At 37.2% G+C, this 25,571-nt stretch overlaps 3 protein-coding genes and 1 non-coding gene across 5 annotated transcripts; 2 read left to right on the top strand and 2 right to left on the bottom strand.

The window, feature by feature from the left end:
* Positions 1–1,624: 1,624 nt before the first annotated feature.
* Positions 1,625–6,206, bottom strand: LOC110891523. Its single transcript, XM_022139225.2, has 3 exons — positions 5,954–6,206; positions 3,052–3,099; positions 1,625–2,976 (listed from the first exon to the last, which is right to left on the bottom strand). Exons 1-3 carry the CDS (start codon positions 6,101–6,103, stop codon positions 1,852–1,854), a joined length of 1,323 nt encoding a protein of 440 aa, XP_021994917.1. The 5' UTR covers positions 6,104–6,206; the 3' UTR covers positions 1,625–1,851.
* Positions 6,207–8,675: 2,469 nt separating this feature from the next.
* LOC110891522 (60S ribosomal protein L9-1) lies at positions 8,676–10,329 on the top strand. The gene is made up of 3 exons (XM_022139224.2): positions 8,676–9,116; positions 9,829–9,951; positions 10,032–10,329. The coding sequence occupies exons 1-3, from the start codon at positions 8,742–8,744 to the stop codon at positions 10,119–10,121; spliced, it is 588 nt and encodes a 195-aa protein (XP_021994916.1). The 5' UTR covers positions 8,676–8,741; the 3' UTR covers positions 10,122–10,329.
* Positions 10,330–12,959: 2,630 nt separating this feature from the next.
* Positions 12,960–13,033, top strand: TRNAV-CAC. Its single transcript has one exon. It is a non-coding gene; the product is annotated as a tRNA-Val (tRNA).
* A 3,312-nt stretch (positions 13,034–16,345) lies between these two features.
* LOC110891521 (ubiquitin-like domain-containing protein CIP73) lies at positions 16,346–24,802 on the bottom strand. 2 transcript variants are annotated; one of them, XM_022139223.2, is made up of 16 exons: positions 24,690–24,802; positions 23,171–23,325; positions 22,973–23,090; positions 22,803–22,883; positions 22,616–22,713; positions 22,457–22,528; positions 22,194–22,355; positions 21,374–21,443; positions 21,114–21,265; positions 20,861–21,025; positions 20,706–20,777; positions 20,475–20,589; positions 20,111–20,392; positions 19,084–19,436; positions 16,736–16,816; positions 16,346–16,655 (listed from the first exon to the last, which is right to left on the bottom strand). In XM_022139223.2, exons 2-16 carry the CDS (start codon positions 23,300–23,302, stop codon positions 16,647–16,649), a joined length of 1,962 nt encoding a protein of 653 aa, XP_021994915.1. In that variant the 5' UTR covers positions 23,303–23,325; positions 24,690–24,802; the 3' UTR covers positions 16,346–16,646. The 2 variants fall into 2 exon arrangements, with proteins under 2 accessions (XP_021994915.1, XP_021994914.1); XM_022139222.2 differs by having other exon boundaries at positions 22,616–22,716.
* Between the last annotated feature and the right edge of the window lie 769 nt (positions 24,803–25,571).

The raw sequence follows: 25,571 nt of genomic DNA on the forward strand, positions 1-25,571 counted from the left end.
TTAATTAAACGAACGAACATAAACACATGTCTCCAGTGGCGAAACTTTAGATTTTCGACCGGGGGTCGAAAACGTAATAAATAATCATAAGTTACTCGTGTATCTATAAAAAAAATTAGGTGAGAAAATACCATGAAAAAAAAGTGACATTATTAAAGGCTAATAATTGTTGCCACTTATCATTTAGTTAAAGCTTCCAAAAATTCCTTTCACGTCATGTTCTCATCAACCAAATCTATTATCCCAAAAACAACGATGTCATCAATATTTCATTGTTTTTCGTTAATATATAACGCGTTATATATGGAGGTGGGGGTGGGATTTATGAAGTTCCACGCGTTATGGTTTTTATCACTCGTGATATAACGCACGGCCCCGTGTGGCCTAACTCCTTCGACAAGGAGTCGATCCTTATACTCTAATTGAGCTTGGACATCTTGCAAACACGTCTTCAAAACAGACACTTCCTTTTGATGCTCAACGCTAACCTCGTCCAAACAACAACGAATCACCTCCTTAACTTTGGAGGTACTTAAATCATCCTTTTTGGCTATCTTCTTAACCTTCTTCAAGTTCTCAACTTCCTCCTTCAACTGACGAATCTCCGCATCCTTATCAACTAACCTCTGCTTGTACCTCTCGACCCGCTTTGGTTTTCTTTGAGTTAGGCAGGTGGATTAAAATCGCAATAAATTGAAACGTTGGTGTGTTATATGCAATACTTTTCATATTTGTAAAATATAGCAATGTGCTAGAAACCATAGGGACCAAAACTGCAATTTAGTCAACAATATATCTCATTTTACAACCCACTTCCATCATGTTTCCATTCAACAACGATTCAAACGTGTTTGATCCGAACCACCCGCGTTACGCAACCACTCAAGACAACCCGTGGGCCGTCAATATCAATACCGGCCAAGGTGAGTATCGACCATTACCCGCCGAAAATTCTCCTCAATGGGACACACCATCCTCACAAAGTCAACAAATATCTCCACCCGTACAAATGTTCGGTTATTCTTTTATCACTCACAACCCCCATTTGCCCAATACATCCTATGTCTCCACCTGATACCCGAACCCAAACCTTACCCGAAACCCAACCCACATCCGAAAGCCGCCTGACTTCATCCACACATGGATATTGTAGAAAACAACCGGATGAAGAACGTGCTCAAAAAACACACGAGAAGTGGTCAAGCAAGGAGGGTTAGCTTTGGTATATTGGATTTTAATAAAATTACATCGAGACAAAATACGCCCGTGAAAGAATTTCTTTTATAAAGTTTAGGAATTATAGAGTAACTTTATTAAAGTCCAGGAGTAGTAGCGGTTGTCCACCAATAGCAAAGGATCACCATTCCCCTGGGTTGGTTCGTAACAGTAGCAAGGGGAAAAGGCTAAAAGATGAAATACTAAAAGGGATAAAAGCAGAGGGACTAAACATATACACTACCGGTTAACAAATAAAAAGAAAGCTTTTTTAAAAGCAGATTGGATAAACATGTATATTAGCGAAGTTGGAAGTTCAAAAAGTAAAATAAAATACAAAAAAACCACAATCAATTACTAAAAGGAATAAAAGTAGTGAGAATAAAAGCAAAGGGACTAAAGACGCATATAAACAAAGAAAACCAATAAAAATAAATCTTTTTTTTTTCAAAACAGAGGGCTAAACACGTATATTAGCGAAGTCGAAGGTTTAAAAGTTAAATACAAAAAGCCACGATCAATGAGGAGGTGCCACTGCTATTAACAATATAAACGCAACAAAAGTACTTTATGCGCAACGAAACTACAAAGCGCAACAAAAGAAGAGAGACACCAACTAAATTTATGGAGAAACACCTACCTCGACGTGTCCTGTTTCAGTTGTTTCAAATACTCATCCACACGACTGGCAACAATATCCCCACAGGGAATCTTCTTCCTAGCTCGGGTATCAGAAACCTTGCAAGCAAGCTGCCTTTCAGGCTCCAAACCACGAATAACATCAAGGGGCTGATCCACCATACTCGAAAGTGTTTCCACATATGGAAGCCTAAGATCACACAACCACCTACATGCCACCTTCATCTTATCTTCAATTCTAGGGCGATAAAAATCCAGCTTTTCAATCGCAACACCCTGAGCAGAGTAATGGTAGCCTAACTTAAGCCCACGTTGAAGCCCGGTAAACGTAGCATAAGTGGTGAAATCTTTACAAGGATTCAAGAACTCGTCGCTTCGATGAACGTTGTTAATAACATGCGCAAAACCCTCACTGATCAGCCATTTACGGTCGTCCTTCAACATCTGTCTATCCACTAACAACCCATCCACAACATGCTTCAAAAAGCGAAGAGATTCATTCAAAGTCTGAGTCTCTTCAACCCACGCTTGCTCTTTAGCCGAATGACGGTCACGCTCGGCCACCAACAAGTCTTCCACCGAATCTAACTCGGTAACTCCTTCGACAAGGAGTCGATCCTTATACTCTAATTGAGCTTGGACATCATGCAAACACGTCTTCAAAACGGACACTTCCTTTTGATGCTCGACGGTAATCTCGTCCAAACAACAACGAATCACTTCCTTAACTTTGGAGGTACCTAAATCCTCCTTTTTGGCTATCGTCTTATCCCTCTTCAAGTTCTCAACTTCCTCCTTCAACTGACGAATCTCTGCGTCCTTATCAGCTACCTTCCGCTTGTACCTTTCGACCCGGTTTGATTTTCTTTTAGCAACTTTTAAGCTATGTTCATAGCGGCTCAATAGTTCTGGAGTTAAACAAGAGAGTTTAACCAACAACAAACGAATCCGAGAGGATAAATCCTCATCCGACATTGCTTGGTTAGCCAACACCGCAGCAGGCGTCGAAAGAGGATCTAACATGTCACGACACAACTCTGCATCGTCTAACCAATCCTTATTCCGTAGCATACATTCAGGAGAATATTTAGCGTCGGCTGTTGCGGGATTCAACTCATCCAGCTGAGAATTATCAACAGTTAGACATTTATAACCCTGCAAGTCATTTTTATCCCAATAACTAAAAGGAATAATTACCTTTCTTTTTCTTGATATATTGCAGACCGTAGTTGTGGAATCGACAACCTGCAAAATTTCAATTCAAATATTATTAATAGTATTAAATCATTTAGGCGTGTTAACAAACTAAACGAACACGAACGGGGGCGTGTTTGTGTCCGTTCATTTAACTTTAACCGAAGACGAACAGTTAAACAAATGGATTTTCTTGTTCATATTGTTCAAGTTCATTTAACTTTGACCGAACACGAACAATTAAACAGAAAAATCTCTTGTTCATATTCCTTCTTTAAGAAAATAAACATGTTAATGTTATTGTGCGTTTATGTTCGTTATTTTGACATTGTAAACGAACAATTCAAGAACATAGACAAACACAAACACAAACGAACATAAATGAACAAACACAAACGAACATAAATGAACAAACATAAACAGGCGTTCACGATCATAAATGAACGAACGAAACATGTGTTTATGTTCTCTTGTTTGATCAAATAAACGAAACTTTTTGTCCATGTCAACATAATCCAACTTCCCGCCACACAGTTCACAAACGGTTCACTTAAACGTCCGGTTCATTACAGGCCTATTAAATATTAATCGATCACGCACATTTTCCATACTTAGGCCACTCGGGGCGGTAGCGTGATGGGCCTTCATCACGCGTGGAAAAGGAACGGAACACCGCCGCCGCTAAGCCCACCACGCGTTGTATTTGTAACGCGTTAACTCCACCACGCGTTGAACTTTGAAATTATACCGTTGCCAAATGACCGTTTGTAATATTTTTTGACCGTTGTTTTTGAATTTGATTGTTTTTTTTTTATATAAATCCAACATATTTCAATACACAAACTCAAAAAACTCTCAACTATTCTCACACTCAATACAAAAAATTAAAACACTCTCCAACTCAATCTAAATAATTTTACAAGAAATATGGAAGGTTCAAGCAAGAGAGGTGGCGGATCGAAAAAAAGAGGTTCGGGTACGAAGAAAAATCCCGTAAGGCCCAAGGTTCGAGCGAATCTTGGTGAGCCGGCGCGCTTTAGGTTGCAAGACGAACCCGACCAAGTCCCACCCTTTCAAACCCAACAATATCCACCCTTTCAAACCCAACAATATCCACCCTTTCAATCGCAAACGTACCATAACCAACCGTTCGTTCCACCGTTTCAACCTCACCAATTTCAATCGCAAACGTATCAAATCCAACCCCACACACTCGACCCACTACTAGAAGACAACACCCTCATTCATCATTTTGCAAAAGCGTGGCATGAACCACGTGAACCACAACAAAGTCTTGACGAGGACGAGGAAGAGGAAGAGGAAGAGAAAGAAGAAGCGGAGGAAGAGGAAGAGGAAGAAGAACAAAATGTTGAGGTTCAACTGTTCAAGAAATCGCTCCAATCGGCCGACAACCTTGGACGAGCGAGGAGGAGGTGTCGTTGACGAAGGCGTATTTGCACATCTCGGAGAGTAAGAAACACGGGAACGAGCAACGAAAGGATGCGTTTTGGAGACGGGTGATTAATCATTTTAGGCAACTTCCCGGTGCAAGGATACGAAACATGGACCAAATGACGTCGAAGTGGACGGATCATGCAACAAGCCACCGCAGAGTATTGCCGAATGTACAAAAAGAGAACTTTTCCACACGTGGCGGCATGGGAAGTTGCGAGACATCACCCGAAGTGGGTCCCCGTTGAGTTGGTTGACACGCATGGTCCTACGGCTCCAAAAAAACGAGGCGGTTCGAAAAGATCAAAGACATCCGAGTCGGGGAACTACACGACTTCCGCGTCGGATAACTTGCCCCAAATGAACTTAAACGACGACCCTCTTGACGAACCCGATCAACCCCTTGACGAGCCCGTTGAGGAAGATACACCCAGGGGCGGACCCACATTGGTGCCACCGGGGTCCCCGGACCCCAATCTTTTTAAAAAAAATAGTAGATTCGGTATATTAAATTGTATATGGACCCCATAAATACAATTAGGTGGACACCATAGAAATAAAAAGAAAGCTGGTGTAGTGGTAAATCTCCCTCTTTTCCACCAAGAGGTCATGGGTTCAATCCTTGATAAGCCCATTTTTCTTATTTTTTTAAAAAATCTAGTTCAAACCTCACTTTAACTCGACCCGAACGAGGACCGACCCGAAAATGGACCCCATTGAAATAAAATCTTGGGTCCGCCACTGGATACACCCACAAGGCCACGACGCAGACGAGGTGGTGAATCGTCAAGCAAAGGGAAGGAGGCGGATAGAATCGAAGAGGAGAAAATGACCCAATTCAAGAAGGCCGAACAAAGAAAAGAAACAATGATGTCCCTAAAAGTTGAACGGGAGCAGGCGTACAAGGAACACTTGAAAACGATTGAAAGACAAAATGATTTAAAAATCTTGTGTGAAAACCACGCCCATCTCGACGAACCGTTCAAGTCAGTTGTCATTCAACAAAAGCGCGCGATTTGCGCAAAGTGGGGTTGGGAGATGCCACCCGTTTAGTTGTTTTTTTTTATTTGGTTATGTAATTTATTTTTAAAGTTTAATGAAATTTATAATTTAGTGTTTTATTTTTAATTTCTAATTTTAAAATGAAAATTAAAAAAATTGGAAGTGATAGAATTCCATCACTAGTGATTCCACCCCTTCTACATTTCTATCACTAGTGATAGAAATTTGGTGTGTTTAACTGATAATACACTTAATTAAACGATTGTATAAACAAGATATCAATCAAATGCAAATGTCGAATGAGTGAATGAAACAAACTTAGACGTATCAATCAAAGAAAAAATGAAAAATGGAAGTCCGGCAGCTAGGAGGGTAAAATAGGTGGAGTAGCAAGGGCAAAATAGTAACAAACAAGTTAAATGTATTTGTTTTTTAGTTTATTTCTACAAACCTTGACTGCTGGGTCTCCGTCGTAACAGTCGCTAGGGTTTGGAGCGATAGTGACATCAGGCGATGGTTTGAGACTTAATAAAAGCTCCGCCAATAGATTGTCGCTCGTAATCGCCCGTTCCTTCTTCATGTTCTTCTTCTTCGTCACCATTTACAGATGTGTCGTCGAGTGGAAGAAATAGGAAAAAGGTGTAAAACCTGTGTGAATTGAAAGAGTGCAGTTGAATAGAGGGGTTGTTTGCCAACATGTTAATGGTTAATACTGAATGATTAATTAAGTACTGAACCAGCAAGAGTTCTGAATTATTAAGTGCAGAACCAGTTAGAGGTCTGAACCATTAAGAGTCTGTATAATGCTTAACTGTTCAGAGACAAATGGCTGACCAATTTAGATTAAAGGTTTTAATCATTCAAACTTTGTATAAATCTTAACCATTTAGAGGCAAATGTCTAAACCATTCAGACATTTGCTCGTGAAACAAACAGTCTGAACCATTAAGTATTAAACCAGTAAAAGGTCTGAACCATTAAGATTCTCATTAAGAGGTAAACAAACAGTCTAATAATGCTATATGATAATAAAGTGTGGTATCCGTGCGTGATATAATGTTTTCTGACTTTGTTACTCACTTTGTATTAGTAAAATTAACGTGGTTAAATATAGATAAAAAATAGTATAATGTCTTGCATGTTATGGTGTAAAGTAAAGAGTTCAAGTATAGTCGTAAAAGTAATTTAAATAAAAGAAAGTTTTGGAGAAGATGAGATGTGATGTTGGTTGAAGGTGTAAATTATATGAATTTGGGGAAGTTACCAACCATGGACTCCATCGACCATGGTTTTTAATAGAATTAGGAATTGGGTAAATTACATATTCCATCCTTTATGTTTGATATGGATGTCTTTTACTTTTTAAATTGACAAGGATCCACATGTCCTTTAACCATAACAAAGTTTATTTTAAATGTTAGATGAAGTCATGGGGCGTTACATGAGAGCAAAATTGTAATAGTAATAAGTTCACTTTTCATCTCCCCCTCCTTTAAAACCCTAAAGCTGCAACCCTCTATCATACTCTTTCTCCCATCCACCACCATCTCCGAAAACCACCCACCACCGCAAACAACCATCACCACCACCTTTAGAAACCACCCACCATTGTCGCCACACACCACACACAACCTTACCTTACCATGAACGATGGTCTTGAATCTTTTACCTACAAAAAAATCGTTTAAAATACACACCGATGATGGATTTCGAGTTCTAGAACACAATAATCAAATAAAAAGAACAACATACGCTTGTATTTTAGGGTGATGAGATACAAACCTTGACTGACGAACCGTGAGGGTTTGGAGCGAGAGTGACGTCAGCCGAGGGTTTGGAGCGAGACTTAGAATGTGTGTGATGAGAGAGAGAGAGAGAGAGAGAGAGAGAGAGAGAGAGAGAGAGGGAAAAACGCGAATACAGGGAGTTGGGTTGTGTCTGACGCTTATTTGATACGAAGAAAAAAGTATAATGGTAAAACATTAAATAGTTTATAACTCCTTACATTAATTATTATCTCTCTAAATAATTAGTCAATTTTATTTTATCCTACACACATACAATTTTATCATACACATTATTGAATTTTAAACTACTCGAATTTTGTACTACACATGTCGAAATTAATCATACACACCCATAATTTATCGTACACTCTAAATTATCATATATTATTTTTTTAAATATATATTTTGAAAATAAGTTATAAATTTAATGTATTTAACTATTAAAGAGTAATACTACAAATTAATGATCCTTGTAAGTTTACCAATATAGCTTTAGTCAAAACCGGTTTTAATAAAAAAACATCGGCTCCAGAGGGTGATGGACCTCAACCTACTGTGGCCGAATAGGTTATCTGGGACTAGTTAACTAACCAGTGGTTAAAAATAACATCTTAACCGTTTAAAGGTGGGTTAAAAAATCGGTTGCTTTCTGAAAATATCAAACCGGGCACTAACCGATGGTGATAATTAGGGGTGTAAACGAGCCGAGCTTGAGCTTGACCAGGCTCAAACTCGATTAACTTATGAGAGCTTGAGCGCGACTCGGATTGAGCTTTGTTTTCAAAGCTCGAGCTCGGCTCATTTATAATTTATTACTTTACAAATTTAATAAAAATAAAATAAAATAGACTAGTTTAGGCTCGCGAGCTCCATATGTGAAGCTTGGTCTCAGGCTCGTTTACTAAACAAATTTATTTTTAGGTTCGGGCTCGATTCGTAAACAAGTTGAAATAAGCTGAACTCAGCTCGTTTACGAGACAACTTTAAATAAGGGGTAAATGCTATTAAGTACTAATAAAAACTAATATTACACTAACGCTCGACGATCCTGACGAGATTCACATGTTAGGCTCGAGGCCAGACTTGATAAATAAATGAGCTTTATTGTTTAGACTCAAGCTCGCCTCGAGCTCAATAAGGCTCAACTCATTTTGATCTTTTTCTCAAGCCAATCTCTAATACTCGTGAGCCGCTCGACTTGTTTGCATCCCTAGTGATAATTAACCAAAACCGGTTTATTTTTGTTTTGCCAGTAAATAAAACCAGTTATTTTGTGTACCTCTAGATGGGCTTATTATTTCTTCAACCCACAGAAATTTTTAATGGCCCATACTTAGAGCCCATCATTATTTTCAGTAGTAATGCACGCATATAAATACTCTCTGTCTCTAGGGTTCCAATCGTGAAACCTGCAACTCCAAAACCCTAGTTCCTCACCAGCCGTCTGCAACAATGAAGACGATCTTATCATCAGAGACAATGGACATACCAGACGGCATCGAAATCAAGGTGAAAGCCAAAATCATCGAAGTGAAAGGACCACGAGGAACCCTAACTCGCAACTTCAAGCATTTGAATCTCGATTTCATGCTTATTACCGACGAAGAGACCGGAAAACGGAAGTTGAAGGTTGATGCCTGGTTCGGATCTCGCAAAACAACTGCTGCTATCCGTACAGCACTCAGCCACGTCAACAATCTCATCATTGGTGTGACTCAAGGGTTCCGGTATAAGATGCGGTTTGTGTATGCTCATTTTCCGATTAATGCTAGCATTACGAGTGATAATTCGGCGATTGAGATCCGGAACTTTTTAGGTGAAAAGAAGGTAGTTGTTCTATATAATTTGTTCAAGTTTTTTTCGTATTTAATTTGTTTGTTGTGGATTGATTTGTTAGTGTGTTTGGTTTAAGTATTGATGTTGCTTTGTGTTATGTTGTTTTAGATTGGTTTTGAGGTGTGGAATTAGGTTTAATACACTGTTTTTAGTTTGTTTTAGAGAAATAGTTTGGATTTTGAGATTCAATTTAGTTTTGTGATGTTTAGTTAGGTTCTATGCACTATTATCAGTTTGTTTAGAGAAATGAATTAGATTTGTGTATTGAGTTATAAGAAAGATATGGTTGTTTTGTGTTACATCACTTTAGTTTCTGTGATATGAAATTAGGTATTTCAAGTTGGTTTTAGACTATGCAGTTAATGCACCAAAATATCGGATATCGGTCAAATTTGAGATATAGGTTATCTCGGTCAATATTGCCGATAATATTGGTACCGATATTCTGACCGATGTATGACACCGATATTTTGCTAATGGGCTGATATAACCTTAATATCACTGATATTAACTGCGTGGGTTTTTAGAGAAACAATTTGAATTTGTTTTGTTGACTGACTTGAATTGTTACAAAAATTTGGTTTTATAACTTAAGTTTTGTTTGTTTCATTATGGTTATCACTTTCATGAAATTAGTCTGTTTGTTTTTATTTTATTTATTTAACATTTCTATAATTTTGGTATTGTTTCTGTTGTTTAATAGGTGAGGAAGGTTGATATGCTTGAAGGTGTTACCGTGGTTCGATCGGAGAAGGTTAAGGATGAACTTATTTTGGATGGAAATGACATTGAGCTTGTTTCCAGATCTTGTGCCTTGATTAACCAGGTATTGATTTATCTAATCTCACTTATTTGTTATCGATAATCATTTATGACGATTTAACAAAATTGATTTTGTATATGCAGAAATGTCATGTGAAGAACAAAGATATCAGAAAGTTTCTTGATGGTATTTATGTCAGCGACAAGGCAAAGATAGAAGAGGGTGACAATTAGGTAGTGATCGGTCTTGCTGTTTGGTGCACCTTTTTTCGACTAAGAGAGTGTTTATCTGTTTTAATCAAATTTTGAACATTTTACAGGACTCTTTTGTCGAGTTCTTAAGTTCTTTTTGGAACATTTATTTCTATTGTATCGATCTTTTCGGTATTGTCTGGTGTGTAGTCCTGCGATGTTATATGATGGCTGGAGTTGATATTTCCAATCTTTTTACTTGCAATATACAAAACAACTTTGCTGCGCTAATCCACTCCTTCGGGTTTGTTGACACCTGGTTTTTGTAATGAACAAAGTAGATACCTTTAGATGACTAGACATTCTGAGATAAGTAAAACGACTGAGCGATATTCATGGATGCATGTAGTTGTATATTATTACTAGAAATGAAACTGACGTTTGTCTCGTAAACAGGAACCCCTCAAGTATGTTTTATCGAAATGAAAGTATGTCTTGCGGTATGATCTTCCTGCCTTGTAGTAGAGCGATAGTGTTTAGTGATTTAGTATGGCGTCGCAAGTCCTTATTCCTTTGTTGTGGGCAAAGTGGGGTGAAGTACAGCATAATATTTCTAACAAATAGTCTGGGGGGGGGGGGGGTTGGAGCACGGACCTCCCGGCCGCTGGAGTGATCCCACTCCACAAGCTAGCTTAGCCCCATAGCTGCCTGGCGGATAATACCCACCCGAGCCGAACCTTGGGGCGATTTACAGCTTGCCAAGATTCGAACCCGGGACCTCAAGGATGAGGGCGGGTGAGGCTGGCCAACTGGGCCACCCCAGTTGGTTTCTAGCAAATAGTCTGGCTTAAGTGAGAAATGCGAGACGGGAGTTGACATGAGAAAAGTATCTGTCAAGCGTCCCATTACGAATGTACTAAGAGCTGCCATGACAATGAATTGATCGCGGATGTTCTAACTTCTAAGAGCGCGATGATACTGGAATGACATTGTCTGGTCACTGGTGGCTTAACAGTAGGGGAATTGGAGATGAGATTACTCTCGATGCAAGTAACATCTTACATATGTTAATAATGAAGTCCGTAAACGAACACGAACAAAGCCACGAACAAGACTTTGGCTATGTTCGTTTGTTAGGGAATCAACATGTTCATGAGTTATTCACGAACGCCTACCAAACGAGATTTTTTGTTTGTGTTCGTTTAATAAGAAAATGAACGTGTTCACGAACACTTACTAAACGTAAATGAACACAAACTGAACATACATGAACACAAACAAACTTTCATTTAAGAATAAAATATGCATTTCTCATCACAAGATTACGAGGAATCCACCAAAAATAAATAAATAAATTACACTATTATCCGAACATAGTTGACATAATTGTCATAAACATAACAAACACAAAAATTAAGAAGTTTCTCAAGCATAAACACAAACTGAAAAAGAAATGGTCAAATGAGGGATGTTGGGGGGGGGGGGGTAGTGCACGGTCCTCTCAACCGCCGGAGTGATCTCACTCCGGGAGCCGCTACCCGACCAAGCTAGCTCCGCGGTGACTTCCCCATGCCGAGTTCTTACCCTGGGCGACATATGTCATTCCCAAGACTCGAACCCGGTACCTCTGGGAAGAGGTGGGTGTCGGTGGCCAAATGAGGGATGGTGGAGGCGTATAGTATAACTAGGGTTTCAAAAATTTGAAAAGCTAAAACCAATAAAATATAACATATAAAAACCGTGAACAAACACAAACGAACATAAATGAACGAATGCATCCTCTGTTCATGTTCGTTTGTTTAGGTTAACGAACGAACATAAACGAACTTCTCATCGAACGGTTCGCTGAACGTTCGGTTCGTTTACAACCCTATTAATAATGTCTTGGTGCTTGACTTTCGTCATTTTCAATTTTGGTACTTCAAAAAATAATCATTTTAACATGTTAATCCAACGTGTTTGACCTGCCTATTTGCCAAGTCTGTTTAGAGGCTTTTATTCTATTTATGCCATTGTTGACTAGCATGACCTACTATTACATATCTAAGTATAGGGGGGTGTTTGGTGTGACTTGTCAAAACTAATTATATGTTTACTGTGTTTTGATACAAAAATAGTACAATAAGCAGTTTTAAGTGTGAGATTACTGAGATTAGTTGTCTAAACTACGCATGAGATTATTTGCGAGTGGAATAAGCAATTCTAAGTAAACAATTAGAGTTCTTTCATCATGTACGATGCTCAACCCGGGGGGGGGGGGGGGTTGGTATCCTCATGTAAAAGCAGTTATCGAGGGCGAGTAATCAAGATTTTTTTTTTTTTTTTTTTTTTTTTTGGAAAATGATAGGTTTTATAGTTTTGTTACTTTAGAACTTTGAAGATATGTTATTAAACAACTCCATCACACATATGACTTGTTTAACTTGTTTGAATCATTTGACCCGTTACACTTTTGGTAATACAGATTTACTTATTTTATAGATCATACCATTGCACCCTGTGAAACGAACAATGATTTATATAAGCAAAAGAACATGGATGCTTGTATACAACCAAATGCTTCTGGCCTTTGATTGTTTATAGTTAGCACAAAAAAAAAAAACCTCAAAACAAAATCCGTGCATGATTATAGTAGATTTTACTTTGAACAACGGGAATTTGACAGAAAAAAACCTGAATTCAAATTCAATATACATCGTTAAAACAAACCAACACATCACACATGGACAATGTTTTGAATAATTTAACGAGAAAAAGATGTTCAAAATGCAAAAGCTACGTGACATTCGTGGAGCCAAAAATGTAGAGGTTGTATATTGCTAAATTACTGGAGTCATATTAATATATATAATATGAAAGATCTAATATATTAACAACAACGTCTGGGTGGTGTAGTCGGTTATCACGCTAGTCTCACACACTAGAGGTCCCCGGTTCGAACCCGGGCTCAGACATTTTTAATTTTTTTTTTCATTTAGTTTTTGTTTTGTACTTTAATATTTCAAAATAATGATGTAACAGATGTGAGATACATAATAAAAAAGCATTTATTTATAGCCCCGGTGAACATAAACACATTGTTATGATTTCAGATTTACCAAAGTAGAGAAATGTGAACACCACATGATCTTCTTCATAAAATCTTCATCATTTTTTGAAGAGCTTATATGATATTAAAACAATAAAATAATAATAAAAATACCTAAACCGGTAATATTTCGTTTTTACCATCATAAGAGTAAATTACGATTTTGGCCTTTGTGGTTATATCACTTTTACCCTATCAGCCCAAAATAAAATTTTTTAACATCTGTAAAGGACGTCATGATGAACATTTTTTATGTTTAATGCGTCCCATTTTTCGGATATCAATAAAACATTCACTAACTTGAAAGTTCATTCCAATAAATTCTGAATTGACATTCACACTTAAAAGGTAATTTGTTAAAGGAATATGATTTACAATATTTAGGAAAAAATATTGTCAATTTTTTATAAAAAAAAGTATTCATAGTTCAAACACATTCATCAAATACTCCAACAAATCTTATTCGTATAAGTTACTTAAACTTAATTTTTCAAATTTATCAAAGCCATAACAAAAATTCAAATACCAGATTATTCAGTCTATTAATATATGATCGTATATATATTTGGAACTATAACTTTTTGTAATTTAGTTTTTTTTGTACCGTCTCCTTTTCCATCTAAAACTATATGGAGTGGGTGTGCCCGGACATGGCGTGGGTGTAATTTGAGTTTGTTTTGATTGGTTGAAATTTATTATTATTATTTTTTTAATAACGCCACTTTCATGCCCCTTCCACTTTGTGCTTTCTTTTATCATTGCCCTATGCTGATGTGGCTGTGGCTGTCACATGGCGCCTCATGCCCTCTCTTCATGCCCCTCAATTCCGTATGGCCTAATAGCTGGAATCATATTTTCCAAGTCAACAAATGTGTTGCAAAAACAAATTTCAAATTTCATAACATCTTACAAAAACAACTAATCCACCAGCAAAAAAAAAAAAGAAAAAAAAACACATAAACATAAACAAACACGAAATAGCTATAACCCATGCTACCATTGCTTCAACACCACCAACCACTACCACCGCCGGCACAACAAATTAATAGCGACAAACATCGTAGCCCCAAAGCCTAGAAAATCCATCATAACTTAAATAATTGGTTACAAAGTAAAAAAGATTTAATGCCTTCAAAATAATAAAAACTAAAGCAATTAAATAAGCAATTAAGTTTCAGGGTATGGGTTACCCCGTTATCATCACCACCCCTGTTTTGTTTATCTCGAATGAAATATACATCATCTAAGACAATGGCCACCCGTCGTAAACCAAGGCCAACCTCAACATAATAACGTTTATCACCCAGATCCAGAATCAAATCATCACTCGATTCAAAGAAAATGGTTAAACATAAAACTTAAGAAGGCACCGCACACAGTAACTTTGCTTCCGCCATAGACGGCCAGAGCCGCCAACAACTTTTAAAGCGATAAACAAAGAACAAACCAACCCACTACAAACCGTAATTCCACCGCCATAGACGGCTAGAGCCGCCAGGCAACGACGTGGCAACACCTAAAACCTCTCTAGAAAGAGAGATATAGGTTGCAAGTGAGAGAATTAGAAAGTAGAAAGCTAAAAGGTTTATAAGCCTACAAACACGATAAAAGCAGACAAGACAACACAACATCAATGGATAGAGATGTTCAAGTCACAACCCAAACGCCTAAAACCACCTATTGTCGCCTTATAAGCCAAGAGAAACTTCACAAATCCAACCCATAGTATACAAAGAAACCGTCGTACAACTTCAATATGCGCATGGTACAAAAAAACCATTAAGCCACGTCATTAAATAACATAATCTGGTAAAGGCTTCTGATCTATATAATTAACTAGGTTAGTTCCCGTGTGTTACACGGGTTGAACAATTTAAACTATATAATAAATATTTCTTGTAAATGTAAATTAAAGACGGAGACATTTATATATATTTGATAAATAATGAAACTAATAATAATAGTAAAAAAATCTCATACATGTGTACAGAGTCGTCTGTAAGAATTCATTTACCCTGTTTGAGCTCGAAAAAATATGTTCTTTCGTAATGTTTTAATATTATTATTTAATTTTAAAATAAAATGGGCATTGGGCTTAGTAAAAGCATGTTTGGTTATGTTTTTTGAAACAACTTATAGATTTATTGGGGTTTTGGAAAAGTCAGTATGAAGTGACTTATTGACTTATTGGTTTTTTCCTCTCACATACACCCATATTGTCAAACATCATTTTGTAGATGCCAATGGGTATTGGGCTCACTAAGAGCATGTTTGGTATGCTATTTTAAAAAAATTAACATAGATATCGGTTTTTTTTTTTATAAAAAACATGTGCCCCTCGAAATCACAGACCCTGTGCGGTGGTCCTCTCCGCACACCCTTATCACCGCCCATGCATGTGTATACTCATTTAAGTAATTGATATACATTTGATGAGATCCTATATTTTTTTTTTGTATTCAATTAACATTTTTCTATTTAGTATTATTTGCAATTATTAACATTTTTCTAAATGTATATATAGAGTATGGATGTTACTGAATTTTTGAAGAATAATTTTTAATTTTGACATATATATTCAAACTTATAATTATATAATGTAGTCATGAATTTCAATAAAATCCAAAAAAGCGTGAAACCCTTTTCAAATTTCAATAAAAGGGTTATAATTATCAGATAAACATTTTTCTATTTAATATTATCTAGAAATTAGAAGATAAATTATTAGAAAATAAATATGAAAGAAAGACGGAAAAACCCAAAAATAGGTGCATCCAATGAATGACACGTATCACACATTGGTTTACTTTATTAGGGTGTAAGGGGTGCTCAACTCTTAGGTGAGTCCCCCCTCTTACACATAACCAACCATAAAATGCCACGTCAACTCCCCTCTAACACTCCCCTAATACCCCTTTTTGATGGCGGCACTCCCCTATTAGGGGAGTTGGTTTTTTTAAAAAAAAAAAAAAAAAAAAAAAAAGGAAGGCTTTTGATTGGTCCCCTCTCCCTCTCTCCTCTCTCTCTCTCCTCCCCCTCTCTTCGGCACCTCCCCACCGGATTCACACCCTCTCTCTACCTCACCGTGAGGTTGGCGGTACCCCCCTAATCAGTGAGTGACCTCCCCGCATGCTTCACCGAATTACGCCCCGCCCACCCTTATATGTATAGATTTGACATTATAAAAGTAGCCCCAATTGCTCTCAGATTTCTTAGCACAAGTCTACCCAAATGAATTTTCTCTCAACATATTATATTAAACCAAACGAAACGACAATCAAAAACAGCATTTTGCCATGCAATTGTTTACTCAAAACACAGGAGGGAAGGAAAATATGTGTATTGAACTCGGATTTCATCGATTGATGCATCATCGCCTATAGGCGGTCAACTGAAATCTGGTCTAGTCAAACCAGCTATTTGGATCTCGATACCCGTTGTAGAAACCATGTTATGCTTCAACTTGCTCTTGCAATTACTTACTCTGTCTGCATAAAAGAAGAAAAAATAGAGAAAGTGTAGAAACCGAATTCTTTGTATAAATCTTGATTCAGATTTCAAAAGGTACCTTTTGCCGTTTCGGGTTCGGAGGAGACGAAGGTCCATCTGGCTGGCGTGAAGATGCACCTCTGTTTTGGTTCTCTTCAACCTACATATAGATAGATATGTATGGCTTGTAAGAACTTCAGTGTAAAAAGTTTATCCTAAATGAGTGTCATATGCATGTCAGACGTGATAAAATGGGCAGATATATGGTAAGACCACCTGTAGTGGTGAGAAATTGGGGCCTTTTTTGGCCCAAAACGCCCAAACAACGCCCATTCATGCCCCCCCCCCCCCGGGCGTTTTTTTTGAATTTTTGCTGTTTGGCGTTGTATTTTCCACGCCCGTGTTCAAAAGTTTTGGCCAATCAGTGATGTTCTACTTTTTCTTGTCCAATAAAGTTTTTTGATTTTTTTGATTTAATTTTATTTACACCCCTTTTTTAACATAATGCCCACATCCCCACTACACCCATTTTAGAAAAACGCCCCATTGCTGACTGGGCTGCCACATGGTGCACAACGCCCATGGGTGGGGCATTATTCATGTGTACCACTACACATGGTCTAACAAGTCAAAACATTCAAGTCAAATCAGGTACTTCTGTTAGGGTTCCAAGACATTTTTTGTTCAACTTTTTTACAAATAATTAGTGTGTAAAATATGACAATAAAAATATACAACTCAGAAACATACTGAATTTGTGTATAAAAGAATGGGAAATTGGATTTTATTAATCCGACCTTTTGGTAGCTGGCCAATAATAATTCCACCTTATGAACTATTTTTTCTCAATGGACCTCCGTTTTAAATTATCTACTTCCTTAAGTTTTTTTTTCCAAATTTCAAACTGATGTTTTATGGCTTTTGATCAGAACAAGGATACGAGTCAGTTGATGTAAAACTTACCTCGAAACGGTGCTCTAGCAATTTCGGTAGATGACTAGAGTCTTGCTTTATGTGGATGACTAGAGGTGACAGTTTGGCATATATACTCATGGAAGGATCATTTCTGGTTATGTTTAGCGTCAAACGGGTACTACTAAATAACCAAAGTAACTTCAAAATTAAAAGAAAACTCGTCAAATGTGGCACCGTTTCGAGATAAGTTTTACATCAATCGACTCGTATCCACGTTCTGATCAATAGCCCTAAAACATAAGTTTGAAATTAGGAAAAAAAAAACTTAACTGAGTTAAGTTTTTTTAACGTAGGCCCACTGAGAAAAAATAGTTCAAAAGGTGGGACTGCCAGTGGGTATTTTAAAAGGTGGGATTATTCTTGGCCAACTACCAAAAGGTCAGATTAATAAAATCCAATTTGCCTAAAAGAATTAAAAGAGGTTATACATATTTGAAATACAATGTGCGACTTCTACCCGTTTAAAGAGGATGCCACATTTGGCGAGTATCCTTTTAATTTTTAAAATAATTTAGTTATTTAATAGTACCCTTTTTAACGCTAAACATAGCCAGAAATGATCCTTCCATGAGTATATATGCCGAAATTGCCACCTCTAGTCTTCTACAGAAGAGTAAGATTTAGGCAGGGTTTGGTCTATGGGTATGGGAATGAAGGAATAACTTCCATTCCTAATAGAAGCGTTTGGCTATAGGGCTTGGCTTTTAAATGTAGACAGTATACCCACAATCATTTTTGGTAACCATAAGAACCCTATACCAAAAAACTTATAGGACCCCACCAATACCCTACTAACCAATAGGATCAGCTAAAGTGCAACTTACACGCATGTGGCCTTCAACCCGACCCAAACCCCAAAATTGAACATGAACCCGAACACGATCCAAACCCGAAAATCGTCTCAAGCACATGAACCCAAAATGACACATATATTCATGGGTTGACCCGAACACAACTTGTCTAACCTGAATTTCTATATTTTTTATATTTTTTTTCCAAAAAATTCAATGTATATAAAACAATTATATTTTAGTTGTAAAATCTTATGTCAATTGCTCTTTTAATATATTTATTGCATAAAATACGTAACCAATTAAAATTGTGACATATAAACACATTATGAAAAGTTTTATATAATAATATAAATGGGTTAAACAGGTCAACCCGCCAACCCGACGGGTCAACATGAACACGACCCATTTAACTAAACCGGTTAGCGGGTTCAACCTGAAACTGACCCGAACCCGTTTAGACTAAACCTAAACCCGCAAATTCCGTGTTAGGTTTGTGTCGTGTTTTCGGGTCGTGTCATAAGTTCACACCCCTATACGCCATCCCCTTGAAGGTTCATACCCATACCCAAATATCTAGGCATTCTCCGACTCCATACTATCATATTATTAAATCCATTCTGGGATTTCTAGTTACAAAACTACAAAGCAAACGCCTTACGCTTGAAGGAGGTTGTGCAGCTCCATCTTCCACATCACCTCCACCATTAATGTGCTGAGTCACAACAGGCATAATCTGGTGCAACAAGTTAGCCAGAAATGTCCCTTCATCACTGGCAGCTGGCGTTTCATGGGAACCGACAGCTGGCGTTTCTTGAGAACCGACAGCTGGCGTTTCTTGGGAACCGACAGCTGGCGTTTCTTGGGAATTGACAGCTGTGTGAGCAGTTTCAACACTTGTTCCCTGAAAGATAAAGCTGTTGTCATTGTTCTGGCCACTGGTGAATAAACTTCTCAGCAGTTGACCAAGTCCACTAGGAACCTCTGTAGAAAAAGTTCGACCATGAGTTGTACCTGCATCAGATTGAAAAACTTCATGTTTGACTTTGAACTGTCATATGAGTTCTTAAACAGTTAAACTTATTAGTTCAATATTTTTCTTGTAGTAAAATTAAACTTTATCACACTATACTATACTAAATATAACCATATTATAGAAGGGGCAACTTGCATAGAATAGAAACAAACTTTACACATTTTCCCGAGTTAACAACCAAGTTACAATTTATAAATAATTATGGTCCTGAGTTAACCGAACCAATTCAAAAAAAAAAAAGATCCGATTTGAAAAAAGAACTCGGTTTTTGAAAACCGGTTTCAACTCGACTCGTCCCTACAGTTTCGACACCAGTTCGTCTTCTCAATCTTTGAAACCCATTTATAACCCGAACCGGTTGTAAAAAAAGACGGTTTTTTTTGTCCCAAACCGATTTTTAACCCGGACCGAATCGGTTTAATGGGTTTGATCCTTGGAAACCGGTTTTAAACCCGAACCAGTTTGGAAAAAAAAAAAAAAAAACTGGTTTGTTTACCACTCAAAAACCGGTTCGCTTTGTAAAAAATATCGATTTGTACACCTCTGTGTATGTCACGTGGCATTTGATAACTTCATTTTTTAAAAAGTTTTTTTTTTCCTTTCAAACATGTAGATAAACTTTTTGCCCTAATAGAAACCGTTTTGGTTTTACCAGGAACTTCAGGTGGTTGTTGCTGAGCTGTACGATTAGGGGCCAAATGGGGTCTGTTTTCCCCATTATGATGGTGACTTCCATTTCTATCTACCAAACCAATAGATGATTCAGAAGCGGCAAGTCCAGGTGGCAACGTAGAAACCCTAATAGGTACCACCCGCACATTTCCCGAGGCAGCTTGTTGATTTGAAGTACCGCCATCAGAAGCTGCTGACTCAGCTGCTGACCGTTCCCCGCCATTTGCTTCTCTTTGATTAGCAGCTGACGACAACACTGAACCTAGAACGCGTAACAATTGAAGAAAAAATAGATCAGTATATTCTTGCAAATCAATATTATAAATCCGAATATTAATAATTACCGGTACGTATTCTGATATCAATATTCCTTGGGCGTAAACCGGTGCCTGAAGAGAAACTAGTACCGGGGCCCGTAGGTGTCGTTCCGAAACTGGTTCCAGGTTGAAAAGGTAAAGGCTGCACCAATGTTAAATAAGGCAGAAGATTATAAAAAGGATTGAAATTTTTTCTCTGAATTTACATATCAGTCCCTAGACTTTTTAAACATAACAAAAACATGTTTTTTATATTACCTGAACCATAATGGGATTTGGACCAGATGTAGATATGAAAACAGCAGGTCCAGCATTAACCACAGCTTCAGTCTGGAAAAACAAAAAACAACTACTTTTACATGTCTGATACGACAAAATTCAAGAAAATAAAGATTAAACAAATATAAACACACCGGTGTCTGCCCTGTTCTAAGCGTCATCGTTGTGCGCCCAAGCTCAAGCAAGAAAGCGCCCAAATTTTGCAAAAGTGCACCTGATCTCAACGCATTTGACTGCATCCTTAACCGTGTCACGGGATCGGTTACATTCGTTTGGTCCCTTAATTGTCTGGTCAATTGCTGCACGAAAAAAAAAACACATGATATATCTAACATGGTGCTATTGAATATTGATACTTTTGTAATGTTTAGTACATATATGATATACCGTCAAGCATACTCCGGCTTGCTCAATCAGCAATTGTCTTGTAGACTGAGTCACTTCGCTTAGAGCCGCTGGTGTCGGTAATCCGCCCGGACCAGCGGCTGAACGTGGTGCAGCATTTGATTCTTCACCAGCACTGTTGCCCTGAATTCTAGCTGCCAAACATCATATATCATAATATCATATTCGCATCGTAAGCAACTAAAACTCTAAAAGTAAGCTAACAATGGTGCCTATAGTGTTCAATATAAAGAACTTCTGACCATTTTCATTAAATTCTTGTCCCAAACACGTTAAATACTGAGATAAGGTAGTCAGAGAATCAGGAATAACCTGTCAGGGAGATATTTTAAAGTTTTAATCAGGAAATAAGTAATAAGTTGTCTAAAAACTATAATTGTGCATCAGAAATAATTAAAACTAGTAAATTTCCCCACGCGTTGTGGCGGCGTCAAAACGTAAAGTAACTCGAATTTATATCGTCTAATGAAAACGGATGATATTTGACCCGACGTAGACCAACTGAAAACGTACATAAAAATGAGCACAAAAACATATTATATTTGACCCGACTAATTTGCGAAAGAAATTTACGTCAAAACATTAACCAACTCGAATTTATACCGACACTTGCATAAAAATAAACACATAACATAAGATTTTTTTTTCAAGTTAAAGAATGGTATGGCATGTTGCGACGACGTCAAAATGTAAATTAACTCGAATTTATACCGTCTAATTAAAACGTATTATATTTGACCCGACGCGTTTTAGAACAAAATTTATGTCAAAACATAGAACTGAAAATGTACATAAAAATAACGTATTATACCGACATACATAAAAATAAACTTGAATTTATATACCGACATACATAAAAATAAGCACGTAAAACTCAAATACTCAATTACAAAGTCTTTAAAAGGTTTGAGAGGTTGTAAGTACCAATGGTGAAAGTTGAAGAATAAAGGTATAGAAAAAACAAAAAAGAAACTGAAAGACAAAAAAAAAACGGTGGTCCAATCAATGGGAAGAACTGTAAAAGAAAGCAGTGATTGTAGTTATATATGATATTGAACTTACAGGGAGCTGCAAAGGGTCCATAGAAGCACTAGCTGGAATAGTGAAAGCAGCACTTTGAGAATTAGGTTGACTTCTTCCGGAAGCATCATCGGGTTGTTGACCAGTGGAATTTCTTATTTCATTTAGGCCAGGTATCCGTGAAAGCCTTTCGGAGATGTGTTGCTGTTTGATGAAAACATGAGGTGAAACCGTGTTCAAAAATCAAAATAATAAAAATAGATATGAAATTATTTAAGAATCTAATTAGTCAATGGTCAACTTACTTGCAAATCTACTGCATCACCACCGCTTCCAGCATTTGCTATTCCAAAAGATCCGAGAACAGCCGAAACAATCTACCAAATTAAAGAAAATAATCATTCGGTTAGGTGTCAATCTACGGGTTTCAATGATTTATACTTTTTCATAAACTTAATTCTTACCCGACTAAAATCTGGAAGACTGCCATCACCTTGATCGGATATATTGAATGTTCCAACCACCACACTGGGCCCGTGTCTAGTACTTGAAGCTGGATCACCTGCTGCAAATGTGGTATATATCTGCCTAAAAGAAGATTCTAGAAGTAGGCCCTATACAAAATAGAACAAAAAAGAAAACAAAGGAAACCTGTATGATCTGGAACGGTTGATAGTGATGGGTTAATCGGCTGTCGAGCAACCAAGTGCAAAGTATGTCCATCTTCTACATCTACAGTTCATACTCATTAAGGAGCTTCAATATCAGAACGTAACAAGATTCTTTTTTTTTTCTTTTTTTTAATGAAACTAGAAGGATACGGTAAGCTGAAAGTAACTGATCATCCTTGAGAACTTTGCCACGACATATTAAACGTTGCTGGTCAGATAATATGCCAGTAACTGTAGCAATTTGTTCCTTTAGTGCAGGAACAGGTACCTATAAAGATATACAAATATAACGAAAGTCGAACAAGAAAATACATGATGAAATACTAAGGAAAGAAAACTAGTGTTTACGCATTTATCTACTCGCAGTGTGTATGTTTGAGAGTCCAAAGTCTTTATCTTTATCTCAACAGTGGTTTCAGAATTGTTAAGTTCGCTGCTCCCAGAATCCACAATACCCTTGCCGCCATGATTACTTGCCATAGTATTAGTGGCCTGTTTAGAGCCTGTAAAAAGTGAACGTTAATGATACAGAATATTGAGAAGAAATGTAATTTGTGCAAAACCTGAAAGAAATCAAGAATAAATTGGAAATCAAACGGACATCAAAAGGCAACGATGAATCACAAAGTCAAGGAGAGCAATCTTGAGAATACTTGAAACTAGAATGGTTAGTTCTTCTGTTTATTTAAAGGTTCAAGGACAGTAATCACGAGAATGCCGATAGAAAGCCTTTTCGTCATAAATCGTTTAAACAGGTCTGAAACAATTATACCAACCCTAAACAAGCCTGGAATCAACCTAAACTAGCCTTAAAGAAGCCAAAAACATGTTAAAAAACCCCTAAAAATTGTATTCTTATACTATACGCCTCGCCTAAAAAAGCCCTCGCTTTTTAAGCACCTTGCATTGAGGTCCACGGCTCACCCTTTGCGCCTTCGACAACTGTGGACTAACGCATACCATAGTTATTAAAGGCGCTAAGCGCACTTAAGGCGCATAGGCCTTGCCTGGGGCCTAAGCGCAAAGCGCAAAAAAAAGCGAGGGCCTGAGAAAAATTAAGCGCATAATGAAAAAAGTTAAACTATATTATGTATTAGAAAAAGAATACTATTCTTCAAATAAAATAAACAAAATCTATTATATAAAACTATATGTCATCTATTAAGAACCAAAAGTTCAAAAAATATTAGTGTATTAGTGTAGAAAAGTAGTTTTCCTTGGATAAAAATAGAAATTTGGCTAGAATCTTGTCGGAATTTAGAGAATTTGGCCGGAAACTCTCCGGAATCTAGGAATCTCGCCGGAATCTGCGCCTGAACCATCACCTAGAGAATTAAAGCGCAATTTCCTCGACTTAAAGTGCAACTACCTCGACTCGCCTGAAAAATGGGCCTAAGCGCAAGAGGCGATGGCTTTTAATAACTATGACGCATACTCAATTTGCATATCTAATATAACCTATCATCTACTTTACACCAACGGAATCAGCGGAGACAACTCAACTGTATCATCGATAATCTGGCATCCGGAATCCATTGTAGAGTTTATCAACATCGAAAATCGAATAAATCATAATAAATCTAACTACACACTTAAACAATCTGCCAACACAATCAACTCAAACTCTAATCGCACAATACAAATACATAATTAGACGATGAATTTCACAAACTACATGTTTTAGACGATGAATTTCACAAACTACAGAACGTAATTAGACAAACTAAACGGTGAATATCGTCGTACATGCAATGAATATAGTAAAAAAGCACAATCGGATTCTAAAACCCTAGAATGTTGTAGAAAACATAAGGTGAGATATAATAAGGAGTATACATCGATTGATGATAAATGAGAGAATCGGTACCTGATGTTTGGTGGATGAGAGAACCGTTGAAGGTTGGAGCGATCTGGATTTTGGGCAGCGAGTGTGTCTGTGTGTGTAGCAGCAGTATTTGATTGTGTTTTACAGGAGGGTTGATATTGTTTGTAATTACCACATGGTAGATATAAGGGGGGGGGGGGGGGGGGGTGGGGGGAGGAGGAGGATGGTTTTGGGTTTGGCAGTATTATTAAAACCGGACCGGACATGCTGATCTGAGCGGTAAGGGTGTTTACGGTCCAGTGGGGTTTTTTTGGCCCGAAGCGTTAACTTTGGTTTTGGGAAAATACAAACTAAACCGATCAGGTTGATTGAGTTGGTCGAAGTGGTCGGTTGACAGACTTGATTAGCAAAGTTGTGTATCGTGTTTTTTTGAAAAAAAAAAAAACGAAGTTTAATAAATATAATAGTATAATACATATAAATAACTCACAATGTTAAATGGGTGGTTTGATTTACTAGGTCGGTTGCAAGTTTCAAACCATAATTGTCAAAACCAAACCCTTTATAGTCGGTCAAAATTGTACCTATCTAAAAAACATGGTGTTAATGGTTTGTATTGAATGTTTTGAGTGATTTTTAAATCAAATTGTAAGCAAAACTATTACTATTAGTTTTTAGTCATTGTAAAACAAAACTAATACATTGACAACTAAACCAAAACTAATATGTTTACTATCTGATTTTGGTTTGGTTTTACGATTTGGGCTTAATAACGTATTAGTTAAGTATCTCAAATGCTAAGTTGCTAACTAAATGAGGGAATGGATTCATCTAGGGGTAAAGTCTTCCATGATAAAAAAAAAATTGTCTATATATTTTATTTTAGAACATAGTTAGGAATAATAACTCTTTCGTTTTTTAGTG

The sequence above is a fragment of the Helianthus annuus genome, chromosome 11, assembly GCF_002127325.2.
Source record: "Helianthus annuus cultivar XRQ/B chromosome 11, HanXRQr2.0-SUNRISE, whole genome shotgun sequence".
Classification (NCBI taxonomy): Eukaryota; Viridiplantae; Streptophyta; class Magnoliopsida; order Asterales; family Asteraceae; genus Helianthus; species Helianthus annuus.

What these genes read in the sequence shown, in the direction of transcription:
- LOC110891523 (XM_022139225.2), bottom strand. Translation starts at nt 6,103, where the DNA reads ATGGTGACGAAGAAGAAGAACATGAAGAAGGAACGGGCGATTACGAGC. An exon ending in ACGGAGACCCAGCAGTCAAG is followed by an intron (nt 3,100 to 5,953) that starts GTTTGTAGAAAT and finishes GAAATTTTGCAG; the next exon opens with GTTGTCGATTCCACAACTAC. An exon ending in ATATATCAAGAAAAAGAAAG is followed by an intron (nt 2,977 to 3,051) that starts GTAATTATTCCT and finishes GATAATTCTCAG; the next exon opens with CTGGATGAGTTGAATCCCGC.
- LOC110891522 (XM_022139224.2), top strand. Translation starts at nt 8,742, where the DNA reads ATGAAGACGATCTTATCATCAGAGACAATGGACATACCAGACGGCATC. An exon ending in ACTTTTTAGGTGAAAAGAAG is followed by an intron (nt 9,117 to 9,828) that starts GTAGTTGTTCTA and finishes GTTGTTTAATAG; the next exon opens with GTGAGGAAGGTTGATATGCT. An exon ending in CTTGTGCCTTGATTAACCAG is followed by an intron (nt 9,952 to 10,031) that starts GTATTGATTTAT and finishes TTGTATATGCAG; the next exon opens with AAATGTCATGTGAAGAACAA.
- LOC110891521 (XM_022139222.2), bottom strand. Translation starts at nt 23,302, where the DNA reads ATGGCAAGTAATCATGGCGGCAAGGGTATTGTGGATTCTGGGAGCAGC. An exon ending in ACAACCACCTGAAGTTCCTG is followed by an intron (nt 19,437 to 20,110) that starts GTAAAACCAAAA and finishes AATCTGATGCAG; the next exon opens with GTACAACTCATGGTCGAACT. An exon ending in CTGCACAACCTCCTTCAAGC is followed by an intron (nt 16,817 to 19,083) that starts GTAAGGCGTTTG and finishes ATCTATATGTAG; the next exon opens with GTTGAAGAGAACCAAAACAG.